Here is a 24492-nt window from a genome sequence, read left to right as displayed (position 1 = left end):
TGCCTCATGCAAACTTTAAGTGAAAAGAACAAAGCCATTTTTTTCCCCACTGGGATTTGAAGCAAGCATATCAACCTTGACATTCTTCCTTTTTGCCTGCTGTGAAAGTGGGGGGCGTAAGGGAAACGGGGAAATGGTTTGATTGTGCCATTGCTGTAGGGTTAGCTGCACTCTGCTGCTGGAGACCTTTCTGCTTGCAGATGATATTTGGGGTGAGCTGTACGACCCCTGTTCAGAAGCAGGGAGGGACTTGCCTATGTACAGACGTTTATGTGTACATACACGTTAAAACAGATTTAAATCTAGTGTTCATGGTAGGAGCTACAGCTTAGTGGGAAGAAAGGAAAGATTCCTTTGTGCTCATTCATGTTGTCCTTGGTGTAGCTCATTGCCAAACGTGGTGTTTGGTTTGCCTTCGTAGAGAACAGATGTCAGAAAGCTGGGGGCTAGCATGGTCATCTCATCTGTAGGCAGAGCATGTGGGTCTGACCTGCCACATGGCCTGGTTTTATGCGAAGAAGCAAGGCAGAGGTTCTCAGTACTCAGTTTTGCATGGAAGGTAATTCAGTACTGTTGGGTTTCTTGCCTTTTTTAAAAAAAGAAGACAGAACATAAGACTACTGCAGAAAGATGCCTTTGCCTTTGTTTGATGATCTCCGTGATGGTTGGGTTATGTGACCAGCAGTGGAAAGGGTCTTTGTCTAACAGAGGAACAGCTTACTTCCTTGTGGGGCACCAGCCCTTCACTTTGACTGATGTTCCCATTGTGGCCCTGGTCCCAGCACTCGTTTGCAATCTCTGCTCAGAAGGCTCAGTTCTCCTCTGGCCACTATTTCCTGCAGTTAAAGCTCCCTAGCTGGCGTTTTCTGACTGAGGGGGAGCCATGAAGTCGTATGACTTGGGGAAGGAGCAGAGATAACAATGAGCACCCATCTGCTCCTCTCTTCCATCCCTTCGGGATGTCCGGGTGTCCCCTGGTTAGAATTCCCCTCCAGATAAGATAGTGGAGGTGTCACCGTGGGGCAGTCAGGCAAGAAAACAATAGCGAGTTGTGTCCAAAAAACAAGATCGATCAGTAACTGCACCTCTCTTGTCAGTAAGGGGCAGAGCTGCTCTGGAGAGGTCAAGGCTGGTGTTGTACCCCGCATCCCTTCAGCTTCTTCCTCTGATAAACTTCCACAAGAGCTATCCCAGTTGCTTTTCAGAAAGCCTGGGGTCAGAAGCCACACTGAGGGGAAGGCTGCAAGAGCCACAGCATTGCAAGGGCTTCCAAGGCTGTGTTACTCAAGTGGTAACTGTGCCTCGGTTGAGTGGGATGTTCCAGTACTTGTTTTTCTGCCTCTGCTTTGTTGTCCAGCTGCAGCCAGTGTCTTCAATGGGTGAGTGAAGAGCCATTGCCTTCTAGCTTATTCTGTTCACCATCTTTAAGGTTCGTGCTGAGCACTGGTGTGCTTAGGTGACAGACTGGGAGATGTGAGAGATCCTTTTTCTTCGAGTGTGGTGTGAAATTTCTTCCAGGTGGAAAGGTCTTTGTCTCAGAGCGTGGTGCCTTCCCTACTGGGAGAATCTTCACTGCTAAGCACTGGGGGATTTTCTTCTCCTCTAGCAGGAGAGACTCTACACATAGCTGTTAAGCTACTTTTTCACCCTTTCCCTGGCAAATCTGAATTGAATTTAGAGTCATAATGCAGTGCTGCTTATTTGTGCCAGAGCAGATCGCCAGTACACAGGGCACGTAGGATTAATCTCTGAAGAATGGTGGGCTTATGAATGCCTGCTAGAGCCCGATTTGTCATCCAGTATATACGTTAGCATGTCAGCTAGAGAGCTAATGATACCATCAAGATTACAGATTGTAAAGCTTTATTTGATGGCTGATGCTTGTCAGGCTGAATTGCTCAGGCCACGCAGAAAGTGTTGGGGAGGAAAAAAATTGAGCCATGAAAAACGGAGGGGACTGGAGACAGTTGTATGTCTTGAGCAAAACCCCAGCGCCTTTAGCCTCTGGGGAGAAGAGGAGAGAGGTTGATTGGCTGGTTCTTTATTACTGTGGAGTTTCTTCATAAAAACTCAAATTAGTTTTCAGTAAGCTGTGGTACAGAGCGCTGTGTGTCCGTGGGGAGGTTGGCCAGGGGGAGCATTGGCAGTCTGAGGGGGGCTATGCAGGTCTGCAGTGCTCTAAAGAGCAACGGCTGCTTTTCCTGCTCATCTACCTGCTCTTTAGGCCATCCTGAAGCTCTCAGAGAAGTGGAAGAGGGGAGGGGGTGCTATCTCATTTCCCCTGGAGTGCTTGCTTCCAGCTCCCTCTGAGCCACTGCATCTTCATCTCAGTGGATTTTGTCTTTAAATTATCTCCTGTCTGTTTAGGAGACAATGTGATTTCCCAGCATGAGTGTTTGCAGAGTCTATCTACAAAAGATATTTCATAAAGTTAATTATACTGTATAAAAGCTAATGAGAATGTGTGTATTTTTGGTGCTGCCCAGCTGGGAAGCTGACAGGGCATTCCTTGCTTTGCCTCGTTTGGCTTTTAACACAAAAAGCTTTTAATCTTAGTCAGTGACTCACCCTAAGGCCATACCAAATCACGTTGTGGAAGCCAAGAGCGTTACACTGAGGGAAGCCCAGAGGAAGCTATTTTCAGCTGTGTGCAGAGAAAAGGCAGGACTAATCTTTTCTGGTCTTGAGAAGTCAAGCTTGAACAGCGCTGCTGCTGTCTGTGGGTAAGGGCAGGAGGCAAGGAGAGGCAGGTAGAAGAGAGAGCTCATGAAGCCTGCCAAATCCCAACAGACTCCTGCTGCAGTCCTTCTCCTGCTCCTCGGGAGACCTGAGGGCTGCCTGTGGTGAGAGCAGATCTGCTGCTCTGCATATCTCATGAATTATGGCACTGGAGAGCACCTTTGTAACCCAGAGCTGTTCTCCCTGTGCCAGCTTGCAGCTCTGCAGCACTCTTGTGGCTACAGCAGCTGCTCCTATCTTTTAGACTGCATTTGAGGCCAAACAAAACGTGACAGTGGCCGAGGACGGCACAAGGATTTTAGTCTAGAGAAATGCTGTGTTAGTGGGGAGGTACAGGACAGCACGTCAGTGAGGCAGATGTTTACAGAGGGTGCAGCTCACTAAGGGTGACCTGAAGTCCCTGGTCAGAAGCACATAGACTTCCCGTTTTCAAGTCAGTGAAGCACATCAAAATACTGAACCAAGGTTTGCCTGCATCCAGAGCATTCTGGTAAAAAAGCATAATGTGTCCTCCCCACCCCAAATTGCATCAGCTATTGTTCAAGCAAAATAAGAGAGAACAGTTTTAGAACTTGAAATGCGATGCAGAAGGTACAGTGTATTCCAGGCTGCCAGCATTTGATCAGAATGATTGGTTTTATTAGCCTACTTCTAGCAAATGATAATCAATCCTCCTTACTCAAGACAATATTAGCATTCATTTCACTTAATAGGGAATAGTTAGTCACAGGTAAGTGGTGCTTAATCAGGTATTAAATGTACGTGGAAGTGAAACCTCCGGGCTTGTAGTGAGGAAGCTGCCAAATCAGGGTTAATTAGGAGAAGACTGAAAATGTAACGAACACTTTAATTCTTCATTTTTTTCTCCCTGTGCTATTCTCCTGTAGTAATTATTTGCAGAAAGTTCAGAAAGGGCTTGAAAAGAAACACGCCCCTTGATCCTGGAGTGAACAGACAAGTACCCACCAAGAGGTCCACGCATTTGTATCTTGCCCTCACAAACAAACACTTCACTCACAAACATCTCATCTCCTATGGAGATCAAGAGGGTTTGTGGGCTTGCAAGGAATGTGACTGCGTAGAGCCAAACATTTTGAAGGTCCTTATTCAGACCCTCATGCTCTCTAGTTTTTAAGATAATAAATCAAGAGATCTGAGGAAGCTGTGTCAAATGCAGGGAGGCAACATCATCACACAAAATCACAATAGATAAATCATGAAGGTAGGCAGCACTGGGCAGAGGGAGAATTGGGTGATGGAGTCCCTGCAGAAGACCAGGGTGGTCTTAAGAGGGGGCTACTTTTTCTCCCTGTTGATCCACTGCAGCATTTTCCAAACTAGATGGATTTGAGTTATAGCTCTTTAAACTCACCGTGGTACAAGTGTACACAGCTGTACAAGAGACAATGAGGAAGAAAGTCCAGTAAATGGAGCAGGGTCACTTTCTCCTACTTCACCTCTCTTGGTTAGAGACAGTCTGCTGGGCTATAGATCAGCTCCAGTGTGATGTGGGATAGGCAGTTCTTATATTCTGCTGTTTAAAACTGTGCCCTGAAATAAGTAGGAGCTGATAAATTATGCTTGCAGAGTACTTGCAATTATATAGGAGTCTAATAACTGAAATTGCATATTTTCTTTCTGTACGCCTTAAATGTAGCGTTCCTGTCCGATGTCTTGCAGTTCACCTTTTAACTGACGCTTTGCAGGGTGATCTCTGGCTGCGGTTATGGCAACTTGACTGTGAGGGCTGAAACGAGCTGTAGGTGGATTTTTAGGGAGGCTGCGTAACCTGTCTGAACCCTTGTCCTCTTCTCCAGGACATCACCAGTCACTTCAGGAGGGGCTTGCAGAGGCTCAGTTAGCGCTTGACCCAGTGCTCCCAGGACATACTTGTGGTAAAAATCCCTCCCCAGACTTCAGGTTTGCTTATTTTTTTTTTCCCGTCCTACCCTACAGCAGCTAAGAGCAAGTCAGACTGTTGCATAATGTTGTCAGAGCTCAGATAGTTCACTCCTTCCAAGACATTCAAGCCAAGCTGTCAGAATTTTCCATGAGGCAGTTAGTTAGCTGGTACTGCTGTCTCACCCCAGGGATCTCTATCTATCACAACGATTCTGTTAAGTCAGGAGTAGAAAAAGAAAATTTGTTGCGCTCCTTGCAATTATAAATCAACAACTCAATCTGTATCTGCTAGATGTTCTCTCTTGTGTCTTGCTGCATGTCTCAGCCCTGGACCCCTGCTCTGCCTACATCAGCCTGAACGAGCCCTGGAGGAACACGGATCATCAGATAAATGGCTCCCACGGCCAGCCCACGTGCGACAGTCAGATCGACGGCGAGTGGTATCGCTTCACTGGCATGGCTGGCGACGCCATGCCTACCTTCTGCATCCCCGAGAACCACTGCGGGACCCATGCTCCCATCTGGCTGAACGGCAGCCACCCGCGAGAGGCGGACGGCATCGTCTCGCGCCAGGCCTGCGCCAGCTTCAATGGCAACTGCTGCCTCTGGAATACCACGATAGATGTCAAGGCGTGTCCGGGAGGGTACTACGTCTATCACTTGACCAAGCCCAGCGTTTGTTTCCACGCGTACTGCGGGCGTAAGTAGCTGCAAAAAACTCTTTCCTGAAACCCACTCATCCCTGCAGGGCAGGAAAGGTAGCGAGGATCCAGACCCCTGCGAGAGACTGACTGATTTTTGCTTTCTCACCCAGAGCACGTCAGGTGATGCAGTGCCTGCCTGCATGGTGCTGATCAGCCCGCTTCGCCTCCGTGAGTTCCAGCCTTCAGTCAGCTAGCGAAAAGCTTCCACAGCCAACCTGGCTGCAGTGGTTTAATGCTCACTGTGTGCCCTATGGTTTGTCTTGGCACGCTACCAAAGCCACAATTTGCATCTCTGACTTACAGTAATTAAACCAGATTGTTTCAGATCAGCTTCAGCAGTTCGGCTTCCTTGTTGTGGGCCAGGTCTGTGACTGATGGACTGGCTGCAGGGTGCGAAGCTGACAGTACAAATGCAGTATTTTCAGTGCACGCTCAGTGGTTTGTGTTGACAATGCTGTCGTTGTGCCCTAGATTTTTATGACATCTGTGATGTGGTGGATTGCCAGGACTCCTGCCTGGACACCAATGACTGCACGTGTTCCCTGGGGACAACGCTAGGACCTGATGGACAGACATGTCTGGGTAAGTGCAGAAACAAGCTGTGGCAGTCTTTGCTGCCAGTAGCAGTCTTCTTGTAAGATCCTGGTACAGTGTCGTGGGTTTTCAGGAAGAGCCGTGCATTCTGTCACTAGAAATCCTCCCAGACTCTTTCCTCCAAGACTCTTGGCTGGCATAGGGCTACACGTTAGGCTTTGCTGTACCTACTGCCCTTGTGGGGCGCTGGCCAGGGACTGGAGGAAAGCAAAAGGATTGTGGGCTGCAGCACAGCCTCGGTGCTTTGGGCAGCATGACAAGGCAGCGCCTGGCACTTGGTGGCTGTGCTGGCAGGGACCTGCACGGCCAGGAGGGGTGGAGGCGGAGGGCGGCATGTGAGAGCAGAGCAGGGAAGATGGGGTTTAGGAATTTGGGAGAGAATCCCCATCAGCTCCTGAGGAGAGGACAGCTGCTGTTGTGCGTGTGGTGCTGAGCACCTGGGCTGCAAGGTCTTGGGAAGAAAATGGTCAGTGGGGCAGGAAGGGACCAGGAAGGGGTGGCTGCTGGGGACCTGCAGGTCCACGCTGATGGATGGATGGAAAGAGGTGATGTGGGGGGAGGAAGGGGTGCTAACATCTGGGGGAAGTGGGATCTCAGCTTTGTCTCTGAGGCTTGATTTGGTGGAGAAGTTGAGAGCAGAGCTGGCCCAGGAGGCTGTGTGCCAGATGAGTTTTTTCCATACAGACTCAAGCTGACAAAGCAGGCGTGGGTGGTTTCTTTCTTCACACTCCTCTTGTCTGTGGGCATCAGGGTAGGGGCCACAGTTGTTGCAGTCTGTGGAAAGAGCAGCCTGCCCCTGATGCAGATTTATGCTTGCTCACCCTTTCTACAGAATAGTTTTGCTAAAACTGCTCCGTCTCTCTGCAGCCGAGTGACTGTAATTTGCTGCGAGACTGACTTAGCCCTCACAGCAAATTAAAAGCATCTATCGGCTGCTTCTCCGCAAGACCTGCAGGCACAAGTGCCCCTGGCAAGCAGCAGCACTCGATAAATGTGTGGCAGGCTCAGGAAAGGCCTGCCTGCACGGGCTGGCGATACCTTCATCCTTCTGAGGCCAGGTGGGGCAGGATTTCTGCACTGCTGCTTCTCCTCACGATAAGCAGATGGCACAATGGTTCAGCTGTAGTAATCACATCCGCTTACCTGCCTGCATCCCTCTCTTGTCATATGGCTCAGTTTTCCTTCTACTGATTTTTGTGCTGAGGAATTGCACGTTCATGCCTGCTTTGAATGCAATCCCGCCGGCCTTCCAAGGAAAACAAACAAGTCCATGTTAGCTTTTCGTGTGCCTTTCCTCTATGGGGAATGTTCTCCCCTTCCCAGCTCGCTGGGAGCTGAGGATGCTGCAGTAGTGCAAAGCAGCTCGTGTCTGTGAACCTCCCCTCTGCTGGGCTGACTTCTCTTCAGTGTGTTAGATATTTTGAACCCCATTTAGAACTGCTGATCCCAATTTATATTGCCATTTGCAAACTTACCCAGGGGTTAAAGTTAGCTCTTATGTTTTGTAATGGAGCCACCTGTTCCACTGAAGGTGAATTGCTGGGTACAGCCCTTTCCCAAGCCAAGCTCTAGGACGTCCTAGCAACATTTCTGAGCCCTTGCTAGCAGCCCTTTTGCTGTTCACCCTCTGTTTTTTAGCAGCTTTAGTTTTATTTTTAGAAGGGAAAGTGTGGAGCCTGTAGAGTTGCAGAAGGAGAAGTGTTTGTGTCTCTCCTGGCCATGCTTCCTCCCTCCCAAGGCTGGGTAGCAGACATTTCTTTGGCTAAAATACTTAATTCCTGTCACCTGTGGAAGGAGCTGCCACCACTGGCTGCAAGCTGCAGATATTGTCTTGTATCTGGGACCTCTTTCACCTGAGAGAGAGCATCTCTGACCTGTCTCTTAAAGTGATGTTTGTCTTTTTTTGTTTTTAAGCTTCTGACAGCTAGTAAATGGTAGCTCCTAAGCTGTTTTGGTGAAACCCCGTGTGAGCAGTGATTGATAACCTCAGCATTCTGGCCTGCCTGCGAGAAATCATCAGTTTTGTGGCTCGGCGATAGCAATGGCTGCGACCCCCTCTCTCCTATTTGATTCACTTACTGCACACAGAGATTAAATAAGGCTGAAGAATGAGAATCTCAGAGAACAAAGTACTTTTCCAAAAAAAAAAACAAACAAAACAGATAGATGGACACAGAGGAACTGTAACCTTTAAATAGGGAAAATCAGGAGAAGTTTTCACAGCTTTACTGAGAGACTCAAAAGCATCATGTGTGCTTTTTCAGTTAATAAATACCTGTTTCTGTTCTGCAAGAGCACTTGAGCTGTCCGGGGCAGGGAGCAGCCAGAACCAGGACAAGGAGACAGAATGCTGAAATTTCTCAGGATGTGATTTTCTTGGGAAGCTCCATGGAATTCATTGTGTGTTTTGGTTTGATTTCAGCTTTGTTTATATGTTTACAGCTGTTTTTTTATTCTTGTGTCTTTATTTTGAAATAAAGGTTGAATCATTTAAAGTTGATGCAGGGTAATTGTACACTTGTAGCAGCAGCAGGTGTGATGCAAAAATAGATGGGGTTTATTTCTGACCAATTCTGGTATTCACCTGCTTTCACCGTGTAGGGAAGTCGTGTTCACTCCGTTGTAACATCTTTGTGAATGGGGGGGGAAATGGTTTAGGATGAGAGGATAAATGGAAGCTTGAGCTCCCTCAGGATGCAGAACTAATTTGGAAGTTTCCCAGTGGGACTGTGTCCATCTTTACTCTGAAATGGCTGCTGCATGCATGCATTTTTTCCCCACGACTGCTTTGCTCCTGAGCTAGACACAGCATGACAAAACACTGCTGCTGTCACTAGGCAGAGGTCTTTATTGCTTAGTGGGATATCATGGGGCTAGGAAATCGACTCCACAGCCCAGCCAGCACTCCCCCGTAGCAGCCCCTTTTTGCCAGATGCGTCTACCAGCGGGCACGTTCTGACAGTTTGCTTTTTGCAGATGAAAATGAATGCGAGCAGGGCAATGGAGGCTGCAGCGAATTTTGCGTTAACCTGAAGAACTCCTACCGCTGTGAGTGCGGGGTTGGGCGCACGCTGGGAAGCGACGGGAAGAGCTGTGAAGGTGAGGTTTCAGCTCTGACAGCCTGCTGGGAACAGCGTAAATCATTCCCTTTCCCTGGCCGTGCGAGTTCTGTCTTGGCCCCTTGCAGCGGGGATGAAATGTCACTCAAAGCACTTCCCTGCTTGCCAGTGGTGCTGTTCCTGAAACAGCCTTCTAATCAAGCCTCCTGGTTGTGCTCCCTGCCTTGTTCATTTCTGTTGGGATTTGCTTGTGTTTTTCCCTGCAGGGGGAAAGGCAGCAGTGCATCTGAGAGACTGGTTGTCCAGACAGAGCCAGTTATTGCTGGAGGTGCTGGGATGTGGCTCAGGAGATTTGTATGATAAGCGTGGAGGGGAAGATTTAACTTTACTCTTCTTTCACAGCTGGCATTAGGTGTGGGGTAGTGTCATGAGATTAGGCTAGAGTATGAGGACCTCTTCTCCTCCCAGGACAGAGACTGAGGAGAGAGGGAGCCTGTGTGTGAGCAGAAGCCAGAGTTAAGATGAGGGCTACATTTGGCCTGTTTGGTTTTTGTAAGGGATTAGTTGTGGTCTTTGCTGTACGCAGCTACTGCAGTTACCTCCCCATAGTGGCACAGCAAGGTAGAAAATCTTTGAAGAGTTTAAACTGGTGGCTTGGCAGGGACTTAAAGACCAAGCTGTTGTTTTGGGCTGTTGTCACTAGCAATGCACAAACATCTTTGGGCAGAAAAAAAACCAGCAAATCCTGACTGGTGCCTGACATTTTCTGTGGGCAGCCCAAGTATGTTCGTAGAAACTGTGGGGCCTCAGACAAGACAGATAGCTACCAAAGTGCCTCACTTTGAAGCCACTTAACTGTCAGAACTGAGTACATCTGCAGCCTGCGTGCAGCCTTACATTAGCTGCTGAGTGGCAGGCATCCGTGGTGCAGAGAAAGAGAGAGGGGTGGACATTGTATTTTTGGGCTCGCTACCACTCCACTTTTTGGTACACTGACAGATGGTTCCAAGCTGTGGGTTTTGTTCCTTTTTCTCCCCTTAGATAGCAAAGCATCTTTCATTTCACTTTTGTGAAAATGTCCTCTCCAAGCTCTGTTAATAAAACGTCAGTCATCCAGACAACTCCTGGAATCATTGTTAAGTTGTCTGAGGCCCAAAGTGATCAGCAGGCTTTGTCCCTTCCACATCCAGCGCTGAGCTGCTGGGGTGTCACATAAACCAGCCGTGCTACGTGGCAGGCTGTGTTCCTGAGCACTGCAGGTTTCTGACGGGGCTGGAATAGCCTGCGCTTGGAAACTCATTTGTTTCTGCCGTTCCCAAAGTTGGAATGTAGGGCCTTTGATATATCATTTAATTTCCCCTTCTGCAAGAAGGATGGTGCTTTCCGTGAGTTTAACATTGCTGCTGGGGATTTTTACGATCTTGTTAGTGAGCTGTGTTTCTAAAGATGTGCCCTCAGCTTTGTGAGCCATTAGAGTATGTGATTTACTTGTGAGCCACCGCACAGCTGGTGCTGAAAAGAACGAATGCAAGAGATTTAGCTTGATTACCTGAGCTGGTCAGACTGAGTAGGGTTAAGAGTACCTCAGTGTTTCCTTTACAGTGTTTTACCTGTTACTTTGACTCACGTGGAGTGTTGAGGCTGTTGTTTTCCATGCAATGGGTCAGATCGAGTATGGGTTTTCTGTTGTTTTCTTTACATTTCAGTTAAAACCACACAGTTGTTTGTGATGGCAGGCTTACGGAGAAATATTTTGTCTTTGTGATTCATGCGCGTTATATTTACCCCTATTTTGCTGAGAACATCTAGCAGTATTCATCACAAGGGGTTAAAAAAATCAATCAGGGAAGATTATCTAAAACAACCACTCCCTCCATCCATGATATATTCTTTATAGAAAATCATAGGTGACCACCAACAACTGGAAACGATCTTATTTCCTTTACTTTTTCAAATCTTCAGAGTGTATTTAGATGACCCTTTCAGACTCTTCTGCAGCTCTAGTGGCTGGGAATATGTTTTACATGAAAATTCAGATTCTCAAAGAACAGCCTCACCTGAACAGTAACAGTGTAAGAAAAACCATGAGAAATCCCCCAATTAGCTGTGCTGCACTCTTTGCTCTGCACTTTAGATGGGAAAAATTTAGGGGTGGAACCAACCTTACACCATGAGCTTTCATCTTTCTGTCCCTGTAATAATGCACCTCCAGGAGCAAGCCTCTAAGCCAAAAACGCACTCTTAAACAAGCAAAATTCCTGGTAAATAAACTCCTACAAGCAGAAGTTCTTCCTCAGCTTACAAAGGGGATGCAGCAGTATCTGGGATGCCACTACCTCATGTCTTGCCTCTGCTGTTCCCAGCTGAGGATAGGAACTGGCTGCCTGGGAGTCTGTCCTCCCTGAGACATTTTTCCCTCACCTTTTTGAGGTAAGAAACGACATAAACACGTAGATTTAGAGAATGTCTTGGAAGCTAGGAAGGGCCAAGCTGAAGATTGCTTATTCAGCCTCTTTGTGTAAGTCAGTTACAGCACGTGGTTTAATTTGGTAAGCTTTTTCATGGAATTCCTTGTTGACTTCATGATGAAGTGGCAAACACAGGATTGGACAAATAAAAATAGGCTTGCGCTGCATATTCTTGGAAGCAAATTCTCACCATGCTGCTGCCTTCAAGCTCTGTGCTGGTCACGCTGTTAGTCAGTGAATATGCTGGGGCCTGCATAGCTTCCTGTGGAGCAGGGTGTGCTGATTTTCCTGTCTTTTGCAGAAATCGAAGGCTGTCACAATAACAATGGAGGCTGCAGCCATACCTGTATTGAAGTGGAAGACTCATACCAATGTGAATGTCCGAGGGGACTTGTTCTGTCAGAAGACAACCACACTTGTCAAGGTAGGTCAACAATTAGGAGACCGGGCAAAGAATCCTCCTGACAGCCTGTGGTCCAAGCACATGAAAAGCACATTTGAAGGGACTTTTCCTCTTGATTTTGTTGTGTTCTGTTAGTCTCTCCTTTTCACTTTGGTTAATGGAGCTTTGTCGTGAACGACAGGACAGACAGATCATCCAGAACTGACAGCCTGGGGACATGGCTCTTTTTACCAAGCAGAAGAGAGACACAGGACCCAGCTGGGTGCATCTTGCATCACAGGCGGGTTTGGCAGTGTTCACTTACAATTGAGATTGCTAAACACCTCCCATTATATTGTTCTGCTTCAGCTGTGTATGCCTTTGCCAAATTTACCCTACTAGAACTGAAATTTTCCATGCCTCAAAACGGGCTTTTGAAATTTCAGCTGAAGTGGTTCAGTCACGTCCAAGAATGAAGTTAAAAGAAAAAGAGAGAGGCATTTTTTGCCCAATTTCTCTGTAGCCACTCCAGTAAGCATTCCTATGCCTTGTAGCAAGACAGTAGCTCTGTTACTGGTACATTTTTCCACTGTCCCATGGAAAAGTGCTCAAGATTGCATCTGAAAATTGACTGCTTCTACATAGAGGCAGGGGCAACACTGTTCTTGGAAGGCGTCCATGTGAAGTCTACTGCATTCTCCATTCCTGCACACCAAGATTAAGTCCTTACCAACTCACGTGCACCTATGGCATGCGCCTGGAATAAACAGGTTCCCTTTCCTGGGTTGCAAGAGCTGAGTGAGATTTCCTGTGCAAATACCTCCAGGCTCCCAGGAGACAGTCTGGCTCGAGCACTGAATGCAGGGAGCACAGAATCAAGGAGGCAGGTCCTGAGGCTATTGAGAGTTAAGCAGAGTCTGTACCTGCTCATGCAGTGACTTCTTATAATCCAGAACTTGAATCCAGGAATCTTTTGGGCCTCATAATCCTACATCTAGCTGATTCCCTGAGGTGCTGAAATCAACGAGCAGCCTGTGTCTTACAGAGATGTGTACTACAATCCTCTGCTGAAGGGGCATAAAGTTCAGAACTGTGTGCTGAGAGAGCCATGTGGGTGCACAAAAGGCAGGCAGAGGTCATGTTCTCCGTTGGCCTCGTCTGACTTACCAGGCCACTTTGTAGTCCTGGCAGGCACGGCACAAAGCTGGAGAAGGGGCATGCCCTGGTAGGGACAGACCATGCTGAGTCTCTGGTGGTCTGGTGTGTTACAAACTGCCCAGGCATCATTTAGAGAAACAGATCCAGACTTCATGGTGGCCAGCGCAGCAGATCTGCCCCAGAGGGACTGCTGGAATCATTCTATTTGGTGCAATTTCTGCTCTAAGCTTTGTAGAAATTCAAGCCATACAAGGCTAATTTTGCAGTCATATAAAATTAGCACAAGAATTAGAGGAAAGACAGGTATTTATATGTATATATAATGACTCCCTTTCATTTCAAGAAATGAAATGAAATTCATTTCAAGAATGAAAGGGATTCAGCAGCGTCTGTTTTATCCCGTGTGCGTGTGACTGTTAACCCACATCCCAGGCACGGTCCTGCAGGGCGAGGGCGGCTGGTGGCCCTGCAGGAAAGGAGGCCGTTTGGCTGCGGGTCTCCTGGTAGGAAGGTGTATGGTGAATGATGTAGGGGTGTCCCTGGAAAGGAGCAAGCCTTGCAGGTGGGGCAGCTGGTTGTTCTTCTGGAGTGCCACATCCCAGCCTCACTCCCTTGGGAGTGACACAGGAACAGTGGCATCTCCTTGTCCCCTTCTCTCCCCACCGCTCACATACCTAATGCTTGGAATTGCTTATGTAGCAGAAAAAGACTTGCCAAGAGCCTGGAAGAAAGTGCTGCGTCTGCAGAGATCCTGTCTTTGCTGCCCTGCAGGCAAAGCTAAGGCTGATGGCTGCCTGCAGCAGGGCTGAGTTGCCCTCTGCTGCCTGGAATCCCCTGCTTTGGCATTTTGAATTCATTTAGGGTGCAACCTGAGCTTCCTTTTCACACCTCGAGTCTGTTCTCCTGTTTCCAGGGGTGAGCACTGCGCCCTTGGGATTCGGTGCTGCTCACTGCACCAGCAGAACCAGGCAGGGATGGGGATTTCCAGGAGCTGTGATTATTCATGTTGCTTGAAGGTGTGATTGATGGATAGAGGCCAGAAAAGAGCAGTGTTCTTCAGCCTGGCTCCCCGAGGCAACCCCAGCAGGGATAGGAGGCCACGCGCTTCTCAGCTGACGTTTCTCCTCCTTTGGAGGCTGCTAATGAGACCAGCAGCACTGCCGGGTGCCGAGCTGGGGCTCCAGATATGACATCTCATCAAGCAAGATTGCTTGTTCTTTTGCATTTCATGAATTTATGTCCCTATCCAGCGGTCTGCAATTTTGAGGAGATATGACAGAATATATCTGGAACCGTACCACACAATTCTTTATGGCATCTTATCAGGTTTATAGCGATACAATTAACGGTGCAGGGCAGGCACAGTTGCCTGGAGCATTGATTCTGCACCTTATCAACCCTCCCCTGCACTGCCTGTACTTTCAGAACAAATATTAATCCTCCCCCACAGAAATCACAGCCTGGGTTGCCATTTTCCCAGAAGGATCCCAGCCAGCCATACCACCTGGAGTTTTGCAGACCATCTTCATGCCCCACCTCTTCTTGAAGTGTTTGGTGAAATGCTTTTCTCCTCTCCCATGTCCCAGCTGTGCGTGTGTTCCACAGGGAATGGTGGTGTAGCTTCTTTGTGTCTGTAGGAGTGGTTCAGGGCTCCCCAGCAGCAGGGAGCCTGTTCTACTACACACAACGATAGCCCCTGCTCCGAGCAGCTGTTCTGTGAGAGGCTGAGGAGGGAGCCACGGGCTGGATAAGGATCAGGGTGCCAACTGCTGGCAGCAGTGTAAGCACTGGCCTGGCAACAAGCTTCCTCCCATGCTCACGGTACCTTGCAGGCAAGTTCAAGGTGCGTAACAAGGAGTGTGACGTGATGTGATGTGATCACAGATGCTCTGCGTGAAGGTGAGGAACCGACCTGTTTGACTGGCATAGCCTCAGAGAGGCTTCGAGGAGCCTCACAGGCTGCACTGAGCCAGGCTGGGCTGCACATCTGACAGCAAGACAGGAGAGTGCAGCTCCTTGAATGGATGCAAAGATCTGTGACTAAAAGAGGGTTCCCTGGCACCCAGGATTACTCATTTCTGCTCTGGAATAATACCTACGTGCAGTCACCACTGCCTTGCCAGCTCCTCATCAGCCACCCTGCGTCCTCCTTCTCTGTCCTGGGGGAGCCAGGAGTGCTCAGAGCTGAATCACGCTGCTGCAAGCAGCCTCTGCTTGCACCACATCATGAAGCTGAGAGAATGGAAGCACAGTTCCTAGTATTGATTACTCCTCGGTGTGCAAATGTCTAATGCGGTTTGAATTACATTACCAGTTCTTCTGAGGAGTCTCCCAGAGCGCTTTGCTCAGCAGCGGTGAGCCTGAATCACAAGCAGAGCTGCTCACAGGAATAGCCACACCTGCTTTCATGCACGTGTTTCTGTGCCTAGGTGCTGGGAGGCACATGGGCAGTGCCAGAGCAGTGGTTCAATAGTGCAGTTGGTTCTCCTTTCTTCCCTGTAGTGCCAAAGACATTTAGAAACAGATATAGCATGAACAAAAGTGGTGCTGAACTCTGCAGAATTGCAGCTGGGATCCAAACCCTCTTGCCCAGAAGTACACCCTTACGAAAGCATTAAGTGTTCGTATTCATCAAGGAGTCACTAGAACAGTGAAGCTCTAAACCCGCATCGAGCCGTTCCTTTCTCCAGGGGGTATTCTTCTCTCTGTCTGCATTCTGTTAGAACTGTGTTCTCCAAGTCCCTTTGTCTCCTTGTGAGCTTTGCCATTTGACTCGCTCAGTTATTCCCACTTGTCTCCTTCTGTGGGTGGGGGAAAAGTTCAGGTAATTCTTAGTTCATTAATTTTCCATCCTAACCCAGTAATGTCATTAGGAGAGCGTATTGCTTTGGGCACGCTGCATGTGTTTTAGCATATCACCTTGAAAATAATGAGCTTCCAAGAAAATGTATTCCCTTCAGATACACAGTAACTGTTACAAATATACTCCAGATAGGACAGGAGAATTTTCTTTTGGAGGGGACAGGTTTTGGAACTGTTCCTTGTGTCCAAAATACATAATCAAGTTATATAAACTTGATCAGAATTAGGCAGAGACAGATCATGGGAATGTCAAGGATGGGGAGTATAATTAATTTTAAGGAGAAGCTTGGGGAGCAAGTGTATTTGCGGAAGTTTTGTCATGTGACTTCAAAATATGTTAAATGATAATTCTAGAGAGGGTTTATTTTTCTGGTTGAGAAGGGACCAAAATGCAAGCAACAGTATGCTTGCCCTGTAGCTAACTGAATAGATACGTCTCCAACCAAGGAATACGTGTAACAGTTACTTCTATATTGGAAGTTATTTCCCATTCTTACCTTTTTCATTTTGTCCAGTCTGTGCACTTTCTCCCACTTCTTATGTAGTAGAATTTAAATGAAAAATAAAGCTCACTTGGAAGTCTTTTATGAGAATTAAAAGTAGTTTGGTAAGAGGTGGAAGGAGCTAATTGAGTTTGTCAGAGCTGGGTATGTTGCTCATAAAAATATTGATTATTATGTCATTATGAGATGCTTCCATTTTATTTAGGCATCCGTATGGAGTCATTCTGCCTTGTTTTGACACGTTCTGTGTTTGATGTAAAACCTGATAAAGGGTCTTAAAAATGGCTCTGCCTGGGGTGTTGTGAATTTCATAACTGTTTCTGGGAAAGGCTTTTCCCAGGACAGCAGTGCTGGGGATAATCAATCAGACCTGTGCTGAGCATAAAGTGTAGCTGGAAATGCTGCATAGCTAAGTTTTTGCTGCTGTGTAGCTGTCATCATCGTCCTCTTTTGTGGCAGCCCTGCACCAGAAAACTTGGGGCAGTGGTAGCTCAGGAGGTCTGTTGCACAGCTGGGAGTTTAAGATAGGTGCTTAAATTACTACAGCAAGATAGAATTATAAATGCAACAAACAATCCCCCTTTTTTCCTAGTAATTGATACAGCCCTTCCCCAGCACCCTGCTAGACTTGCAGTGCAGACTTATTCTGGGCCTTTTCTTGTAGTTCCAGTGCTGTGCAAGTCCAGCTCTATCGAGGTGAGCATCCCAAAGGACCTGGTTGGAGGCCTGGACCTTTCCCTCATCAACAATTCCTGCAAAGGGGTATCCAATGGCACTCACGTCAACATCCATTTCTCCTTGAAGTCCTGCGGCACCGTTGTGGATGTATGTACAACCATTGCTGTCCTGCCTCTTGGGATCTCTCAGACCTGGGGACTGGTTTAGTGGCCTCTGGGGAAAGAAGTTGCACCAGCATGGGGGTGCAGGCTCACCTGCTGCTTCACAGAGGTGGCTTCACCATCGTCGTGGTGTGGAAAAGGCCAGTGGTGCCGTTCTTGAGCCTCCTGTTGAGGCAGTATCTGGTCCCAGAGCACGTTTTGGAGCTTGCACTGGCAGCTGGTCAGGAACGTGCCTTTCACCAGGTGGATGGCAACTTGGAAGCCAGCTCCCCTGCTTGCTGCAGGAGTCCAGTGCATCCAGGTTGGCAGCAAACTGGCAGAGGCCCTTGGGTTGTAAGTGAAGATGAATATCGCTCTAGTTGCAGTGGATTAATTCATGAGCTCTATTCGCAGTGGCTCTTTTATGTCTGAGTTTCCTGCACGAGATAAATTCAGCTGCTGATCCGACCTCAGAGAGGCCTTTCTCAGTGACCTGCCCTTTCCTTTAACCCCCCTTTTTTGCTGCAGGTGATAAATGACAAAATCATTGCCACCAATCTGGTGACCGGCTTGCCAAAGCAGACTCCAGGGAGCAACGGGGACATCATCGTCCGCACCAGCAAGCTGCTGATCCCAGTGACCTGCGAGTTCCCGCGCCGGTACACCATCTCCGAAGGTTACGTGCCCAACCTAAAGAACTCGCCCTTGGAAATAATGAGTCGCAACCAGGGCATCTTCCCCTTCACTCTTGAGATCTTCAAAGATAAAGACTTTGATGAACCCTACAGGGGTGCCCTTCCCACCCTCAAGCTTCGGGACTCTCTGTACTTTGGGATTGAACCCTTGGTGCATGTCAATGGACTGGAGACGCTGGTAGAGAGCTGCTTTGCCACTCCCACCTCCAAAATCGATGAGATCCTCAAGTACTACCTGATTCAAGACGGGTGAGTTCACTGTTCCCTTCCTTGCTGGCTCTTGGATGGAAATTGGCAGTGGGCTAAGCCACACTGCCTGTGTGACCCGGGAAGTGCTGTCACTTCTGCCGTGTTCCTCGTAATCACCAGCAGCCAGCACCCATCCTGTCATACTGGGAGAAAGAGTGTGGGGGGCAGTGAAAGAGGGTGCTGCAAGAGCAGCCTTTACGGGGCATCTTTTTCTGTAACTAGACCTGTGGATAATTGACTTGGCTCCCATAAAAGGGAGATCCTTGTTGACATCCTCTCTGCCAGCCTGCAGTTCCTGGTCGATCAGCAGCGCCCCAGTGGCTGTGTGCCACTGCCATGCAGCTGCCCAGGAGCTGGAGGAAGTTTCTTAATTTTTTCCTATAATGTGTGCCAGCAGACTCCGTGGCTGGTGCTGGCTGGAGCTCCAAGAGCTCTCTGTGCTCTGCTCCCTGATGCCTGTTATCAGTGCAGCGATCCCCTAGGGAGGACCCTCCGCCCCCCGGGGTTGGTTTGGGGGCAGTGGTCTTTCCAGGAGGTGCTGGTGAAAAGCTCAGGGAGGATCTGCTCACATCGGAGGTCGGGGGCTGCTCTGGCTGCTAAGTTGATGCCTGTTTTCAGGGGCTCATCAGGGTGGCAGTGCCGTGATGCCACGTTGCTTGTGGCCTGTGTGCCCCCAGCAGTGGCTGGCAGCCCCACCAGACAGCGAGTCTGCTCTCCTCTGGGCAGGAAAGTCCTGCCAAAGGCATACTCGAGTGTCGCAGCCACCGGTTAAGGGCCTGGGCTCGTGTGAGCCCTGTGTTCTGCCAGCCAAACTGTCTAATAAGGACAACAATTGCTTCCTCGGCTGCCAGGTCAAATCACCCGCTGTCGCAGCTGGTGATGACAGGTCCTGTGCGACTGTCTGGTAGCAAAAGGGAGTGCGGCACACAGACACTGCTTTCATTTCTCTCTCGCCAGGGTTGCAGCATTACTTGCTCTCCCCCCAGCCGAGGCTGCGGTCTGTCAGTACGTGACATTTCGGGGGTTTGTGAGCAGATTTGTAACGGGAGGGTTGATTTATCGACTCCCTGGCTGTGCCTGTGGACCCTGGCAAACTCAAGGCTCCAAACATTCCTTCCGTCCCCTCCACGAGTAAAAATGATGGCCCTTCAAAACAGCGGCCAAAACCTGAGCTGAATAGAGATGAGAGGAGGCAGAAAATGCCTTCTCTTTTATTTACCGCAGCACTGGTTTGAGGAATTACACAGCAAGCAGCCGGGACCTTCCTGGTAAAGAAAGGTTTTCCCTCCCGGTGGGGAAGGCAGCAGCAGCCCCTTTGGTGCCGTTATCCTGCAGAGGGCATTAAAACTTCACGGCAGGGAAAGCTGGGCTGGAGGAGGCTGGCTGGAGCTCCCCAGCCTGCTCAGCTCCACGGCCATCGCCACATGCCCGGTGCCCCGTTTGGCCAGGATGTGCTGCCGGGCTAACCGGAGCTCTTTGGCTCTCGCTGTGCTCGCAGCAATTAAAAAGTCAAATGAGCTACAAGCTGGGGCTGTGCTACAAGCAGCTCTGCAGTAACCCTGTTGCCTTCCATCAACCCAGCCCCAGAAGCCCAAGGCAATAAAGACGAGATTTTTAAGTCAGTTTGATTGTGTAGGATCAGATCCACAGGAGTTAACTGCAGCTGAGACTTCCAGAGGGACACGCGGTTTAAATTTGAGGGGCTATACTGTAGGCTGGGGGATGGGAAAACTCCTCTCCTCCTTTCATGCCCCTTAATTCCCTCCCATCTCCAGCTGGTGGGATGTGCCACCCCTCAGCACCTCTCCTGCAGCTGTTGTGACCCCCCTGGAAATGAGGATTTTCCCAGTGCCTTCTCTGCAGGCTCTGTAATACACCGCACTGCTGCTAGCCCAGCCAGCCCCCAGGCAGCCCTCTGGCTTCTGCCCTTGCCCTTCCTCTTTCTCAACAATAAATAAAAGGCACTGACCAGTGGCACGGGCGATAAGCACTGCAGCTCCCCGGGGCATCCGGAATGAGGTCGTGTCACCGAGGGCAGTCCCGTGTGAGCTGACGTGGGCAGAGGCCGTGGTTTATCTGCACAGCGTGGTTAAGGGGGCTCCGTGGCAGCGCTCATCCTGCTGTGCTGCCCCACGTTTGCAGCCTCGGTGCTTATCGTGGGCCCCAAGCCCTCCTCTCCGCCCTGCAGCCCCCCAGTAGTGGGGTCAGAGCAGTGCATTTGTGGCAACCTGTGGGAAGACAGACTCAGGGGCATGGCAGGGGCTCTGTGTATCTATCCCTGGCTCCTCCGTGTTCATTTTTCCCTCTCCCTACCCCAGACTGGTAGGTTTCTTGCAGCCACTGCGGAGCACCCACCTGCAGGGAACCTGGGATTTAGGGGTTGGTCTGAGACAGTGTCCAGGAGTCATCACAGTTTATGTACTCACAAACAAGAACGGGCCTCTGAGGTGACTTTGTCATTCTCCACAATCGAGTGCCTTTAGGAATGCTACTTTTAAATTTTCTCCTAAACAACATCTAACACTTGGCCTCGAGCTGGAGAATCCACGTCACCTCTCCTAGATGCACAGTGATAATTTATTAGCTCCCCATGGATGCCTGTGTTTGCGTCCCAGACGAGTTTGCCTCCCTAGGCTCAGTCCAACACTTAGCCCTGCTGTTCCGCACACGTAGCAGAGGGGCACTTCTGGAGGAATTGCAGCAGGCTGACCCACGGCGCCCAGTCAGTCGGACAGCACGGAGATTTCCAAGCACAGGTTGTAGAGAAAGCAGAGGTATGTGTAGGTGTGGGGTGTGCTGCGCTTTGCTAATTGAGCCTGTCAAATGTCAGCATTTCTGACGATGCCTTACGTACTTCTGGGGCGGAGATAGAAGCCGAGAGCTGCTTCAAGAGAAACACTTGGAGCTGCCCCGCTGTTGCCTCTTGTCCTTTCCACCACCACGTTTTAATATATCTGTGTCTGTATGTCTGGCGAGGCCCACATTTCTGGGGTTACTTTCCTAGAAGGGCCAAGCTGTGCTGTGGTGCGGCATACCAGCAGCATCCGTGCCCCTCAGAGCACCTAGGGGATTGTGTCAGGCAGCGGTGACTGTCGAGTCACCTTTTGCCTTGCTGCTTCTCTGTCAAACTCCATCTAAGCTTTGGTAGTTTATAAGTAGACCAGACCAGAAATGTGACCTTGTATAGAAGTCGTTTATTTTCTTGCCGTTCTGTGTCCCTTTAGAAGCCGAAGTTAAGATTTCTAGCTGTAACTGGAGCTGACCAACCAAGCCCAACAGGGAGAAAATATACATGGTGTACAGCAAAGTAGATCTGATGTTTTGTGTTTGTCTTCTGTGATATCTCAGGAACGTGGGTAAAGGCTTCTTCAAGCATGAATTACAGACATATGCGTGTGTATACAGAAGGTACCCAGTGCAGCGTGTATGTATCACAGCTCCGCTGGTCACCGCAGACTGTTGCAACAGTGAATTGAGAGGAGGGTGAAATGAGGACAAATTTGACTGCAGCTCTCTGGCAGTCCCTCTGCCGAGGGGACTGGACCACGTCCTGCCAGCTCTCTGCTGCTGAGCTGTTCTTTGTCTGGAGATGCTATTATCATCACTGTTGTTTTCCCAATCATTCCAGAATTTTCTCCTGTGGCCAAAGAGGAAGTAACATGGATGGTAGCTTAGCTTGAGAGAGACAAGCGCTCCTTTCCTTTCTCTGGTTTAATAGGCTGGGATGTTTTTTGGTCTCTTTTTTCCATTTCTGGGAAACCCATTAAATCCTTTCTTTTTGCTTTCCTCAGCTGCGTTTCTGATGATTCGGTGAAACAGTACACGTCAAAAGACCATCTCGCCAAGCATTTCCAGGTTCCCGTGTTTAAGTTTGTGGGCAAAGACAACAAGGTAAGCTCAAAACCTACCTCTCAGACATTGCATCAGCCCTGATCTGACTGAGGAGTCTCAGCACAGAACTGGCTGTATTAGAGTACCAAGAGGAGGGATGCCTGGCTCAAGGCAGATACTGCTGTGCCTATTCCAGCTGCTGTTTCTTTCAGGAGCTTGACACAGGTACTTTAAAAGAGAGTGTTAAAAACAAGTAAATTTGAAATAAATATGAAGGGACAGCCATTGAAAATAATGGCATAGCAAGCTCAAATTGTTACTGTTTCCAGTGTAGTCTTTGGGGTCCCTGGTATACTGGGAGAGAACAGTGTTTGTGTTTCCAGTCACCAAAGAGCAACCCAGGCAGTTAGCCACATTGCACAGTGTCCTGTCTTTAAAACAAGGTGATTTATAGTTTTGAATCACTTCAACTTTATACCTTCTGGGGCTGTTTGAGCAGATGCCCCTCAGGTTTCCAGATACAAGGTCTCCAGGTACTGTTTAAGTCAGTGTGAAACCAGGCTGGTGGCAGTTTGGGGCAGAAGCTCTGTGTTCGCAGGACAGCAGAAGGATAATGCCATCTTCCTAATGCAAATAGCTTTCTTTTCCTGTGCTGGAAGAAATGAGGTCTTTTTATCACTGTTGTTATGCTCAGCCAATGCTGCTTGCTCCAAAAGGCATAAAGTTTCCTCTCCAGCCCCTGCAGAGCCTAAAAAGGATGAGATCTTCCAAAATTCACAAATTTTACTTGGCTTGGTTGACACTGCTGCCTCCATGTGCATCCTCCCATGCAATGGATTTTGCTTCAGACCTCACCGCTGACCAACACCCAGCACATTTGCTTTCCTAGTCACGGCTTGCTTTCTGTCCTTGTCCTTTAGAGGGCAGGGAGCAGCAATCTTGTCACTGACTGCCTTGACTGTGCTAAAAGACAGAGCAGCTGTCTCCCTGCCCTTCGTGCTCTCCTCCTCTCTGCTGCCAGTTTTAACCCTTCATCAAGCAGCATTTTCCTCCCTTGCCCATCAGTCTCTTGCCTTTATGTTCCCCAGCTCTTGTCAAATTCCCTTGCACGTTTCTATCATCCATCTCCTTGTGAGGCTTCATGCGTTCTTGGCCTTCTTCCTGCCATGCAGCTCCTACCAGTCCGCGTGAGCTCTTCCAAGCTTATTCCTGGCGTTTTCATCCCTTCATTTCACACCTTCACATTCCCTGTCTAGCCCTTGGCTAAGAGGCAGACTGGGTGCTCTGCGCAGACCTCGGCTGGGTGCTTTGGAAAACGTGCCCTCTGCGAGGCACGCAGGAGAACTGATGGCTCGGCCGGCACGGCTGCAGTTGGCAGTGGTTGATAGGGAGCTCGCTGGTGGGGAAGCGAAGGGGCTGTTCCCTGTAACTCACGCCTGCTGTCTCTCCAGGAGGTGTTCCTGCACTGCCGCATCCTCGTGTGCGGGGCACTGGATGAGAGCTCCCGCTGCGCCCAGGGCTGCCGGCGGCGGGTGCGCAGGGCGGCTGGGAGAGAGGAAGAGGAGGGAGAGGAGGAGGCCGGTCACGTGGCAAAGCACATCCTGACGGGCGGCCCCATCAGAATTGACTTTGAAGACTAACAGCCGTCCCTTGGAACAGCACCTCCGCCCAAGACCAACCTTTCTTATCGATGCCTTCTTTCACGGTAGTCTGAGAAAGGAGAGGGATTTGGCACAGCCCCACTCGTACCTCAGGACCTGTTTCCCTAGCTGCATGTCGATGGTTTGTGAAGTAGGCTCGGCACACAGCCTTCTGCAGAACAGTTTGGTTTTACCTCTGTTTCTCTCGGTTGAAGAGACCCTGTTGCTTTTCAGGCTTGAAGCATTACCCAACTTTGTCTTTCCCTACGTCCACCCACAGGCTCCACAGGACTGTCCGTCCTGGACTAAACACATTACTCAAGCCTTTCTCTCTTCAGATGATAAAAACAGCATTGCAGCTGAACGTGTTTGCTCTGCAGATCTGTGAGTGATACTGAAGCTTTTGGGCGTGCTGTGATCTCGGATGACCATTAATAAAAATATGTATAAAAATATATATCCCACAACGTGCAAGTCCCTTGGAGCTATGAAGCAGTTGTCATTACAGGCAGCTAAAGCTCAGGTCTATCACAGGCACATATTAATGTTATTTTTAAATAGCAAAAGGTATTTAATAACTTTTTTTATTGTCTTTTGATAATTGCATGTAGTTTAACAGTGTTTCCTGTTGTATTTAGCATCTCATTATTTTTCTCTCTCTTCTCCCCCCACATCCCCAAGCAACACGGTGCCTTTTGTAAGTGCTGTAGCACCTTGATTGTAAGAAAAAGATCATTAAAAATCTATAAACACCTGCCCCCAAGCATGCTGCTACGAGTCTGTGTTTGAAAGCTGTAATGGATTACCCTGGAGGTAATCCACACCCTCTTAAGGCTGTGGCTCTGACAAAAAGATTTGAGCATGGCACATTCCAAAGAAAATAAAATG

At 48.9% G+C, this 24492-nt stretch overlaps 1 protein-coding gene across 1 annotated transcript; it reads left to right on the top strand.

Annotated features, from left to right (window-relative positions):
- Nucleotides 1-740: 740 nt before the first annotated feature.
- On the top strand, nucleotides 741-24345 carry OIT3 (oncoprotein induced transcript 3). Its single transcript, XM_082764200.1, has 9 exons — nucleotides 741-1379; nucleotides 4967-5341; nucleotides 5817-5927; nucleotides 8916-9038; nucleotides 11768-11890; nucleotides 17036-17196; nucleotides 17718-18133; nucleotides 21925-22024; nucleotides 23416-24345. The coding sequence occupies exons 1-9, from the start codon at nucleotides 1316-1318 to the stop codon at nucleotides 23602-23604; spliced, it is 1662 nt and encodes a 553-aa protein (XP_082620326.1). The 5' UTR covers nucleotides 741-1315; the 3' UTR covers nucleotides 23605-24345.
- Nucleotides 24346-24492: the final 147 nt, after the last annotated feature.

Source organism: Aythya marila, assembly GCF_965140915.1.
Source record: "Aythya marila genome assembly, chromosome: 7".
Classification (NCBI taxonomy): domain Eukaryota; kingdom Metazoa; phylum Chordata; class Aves; order Anseriformes; family Anatidae; genus Aythya; species Aythya marila.
Note: the sequence above shows the minus strand (reverse complement) of the source record. Positions and strands in the feature narration are given on the sequence as shown.

Excerpts from the sequence above, each read along its gene's own strand:
- OIT3 (XM_082764200.1), top strand. The coding sequence starts at position 1,316 with ATGTTCCAGTACTTGTTTTTCTGCCTCTGCTTTGTTGTCCAGCTGCAG. Across the intron at positions 5,342-5,816 it reads TTTCCACGCGTACTGCGGGC|ATTTTTATGACATCTGTGAT; the intron begins GTAAGTAGCTGC and ends GTTGTGCCCTAG. Across the intron at positions 5,928-8,915 it reads TGATGGACAGACATGTCTGG|ATGAAAATGAATGCGAGCAG; the intron begins GTAAGTGCAGAA and ends TGCTTTTTGCAG.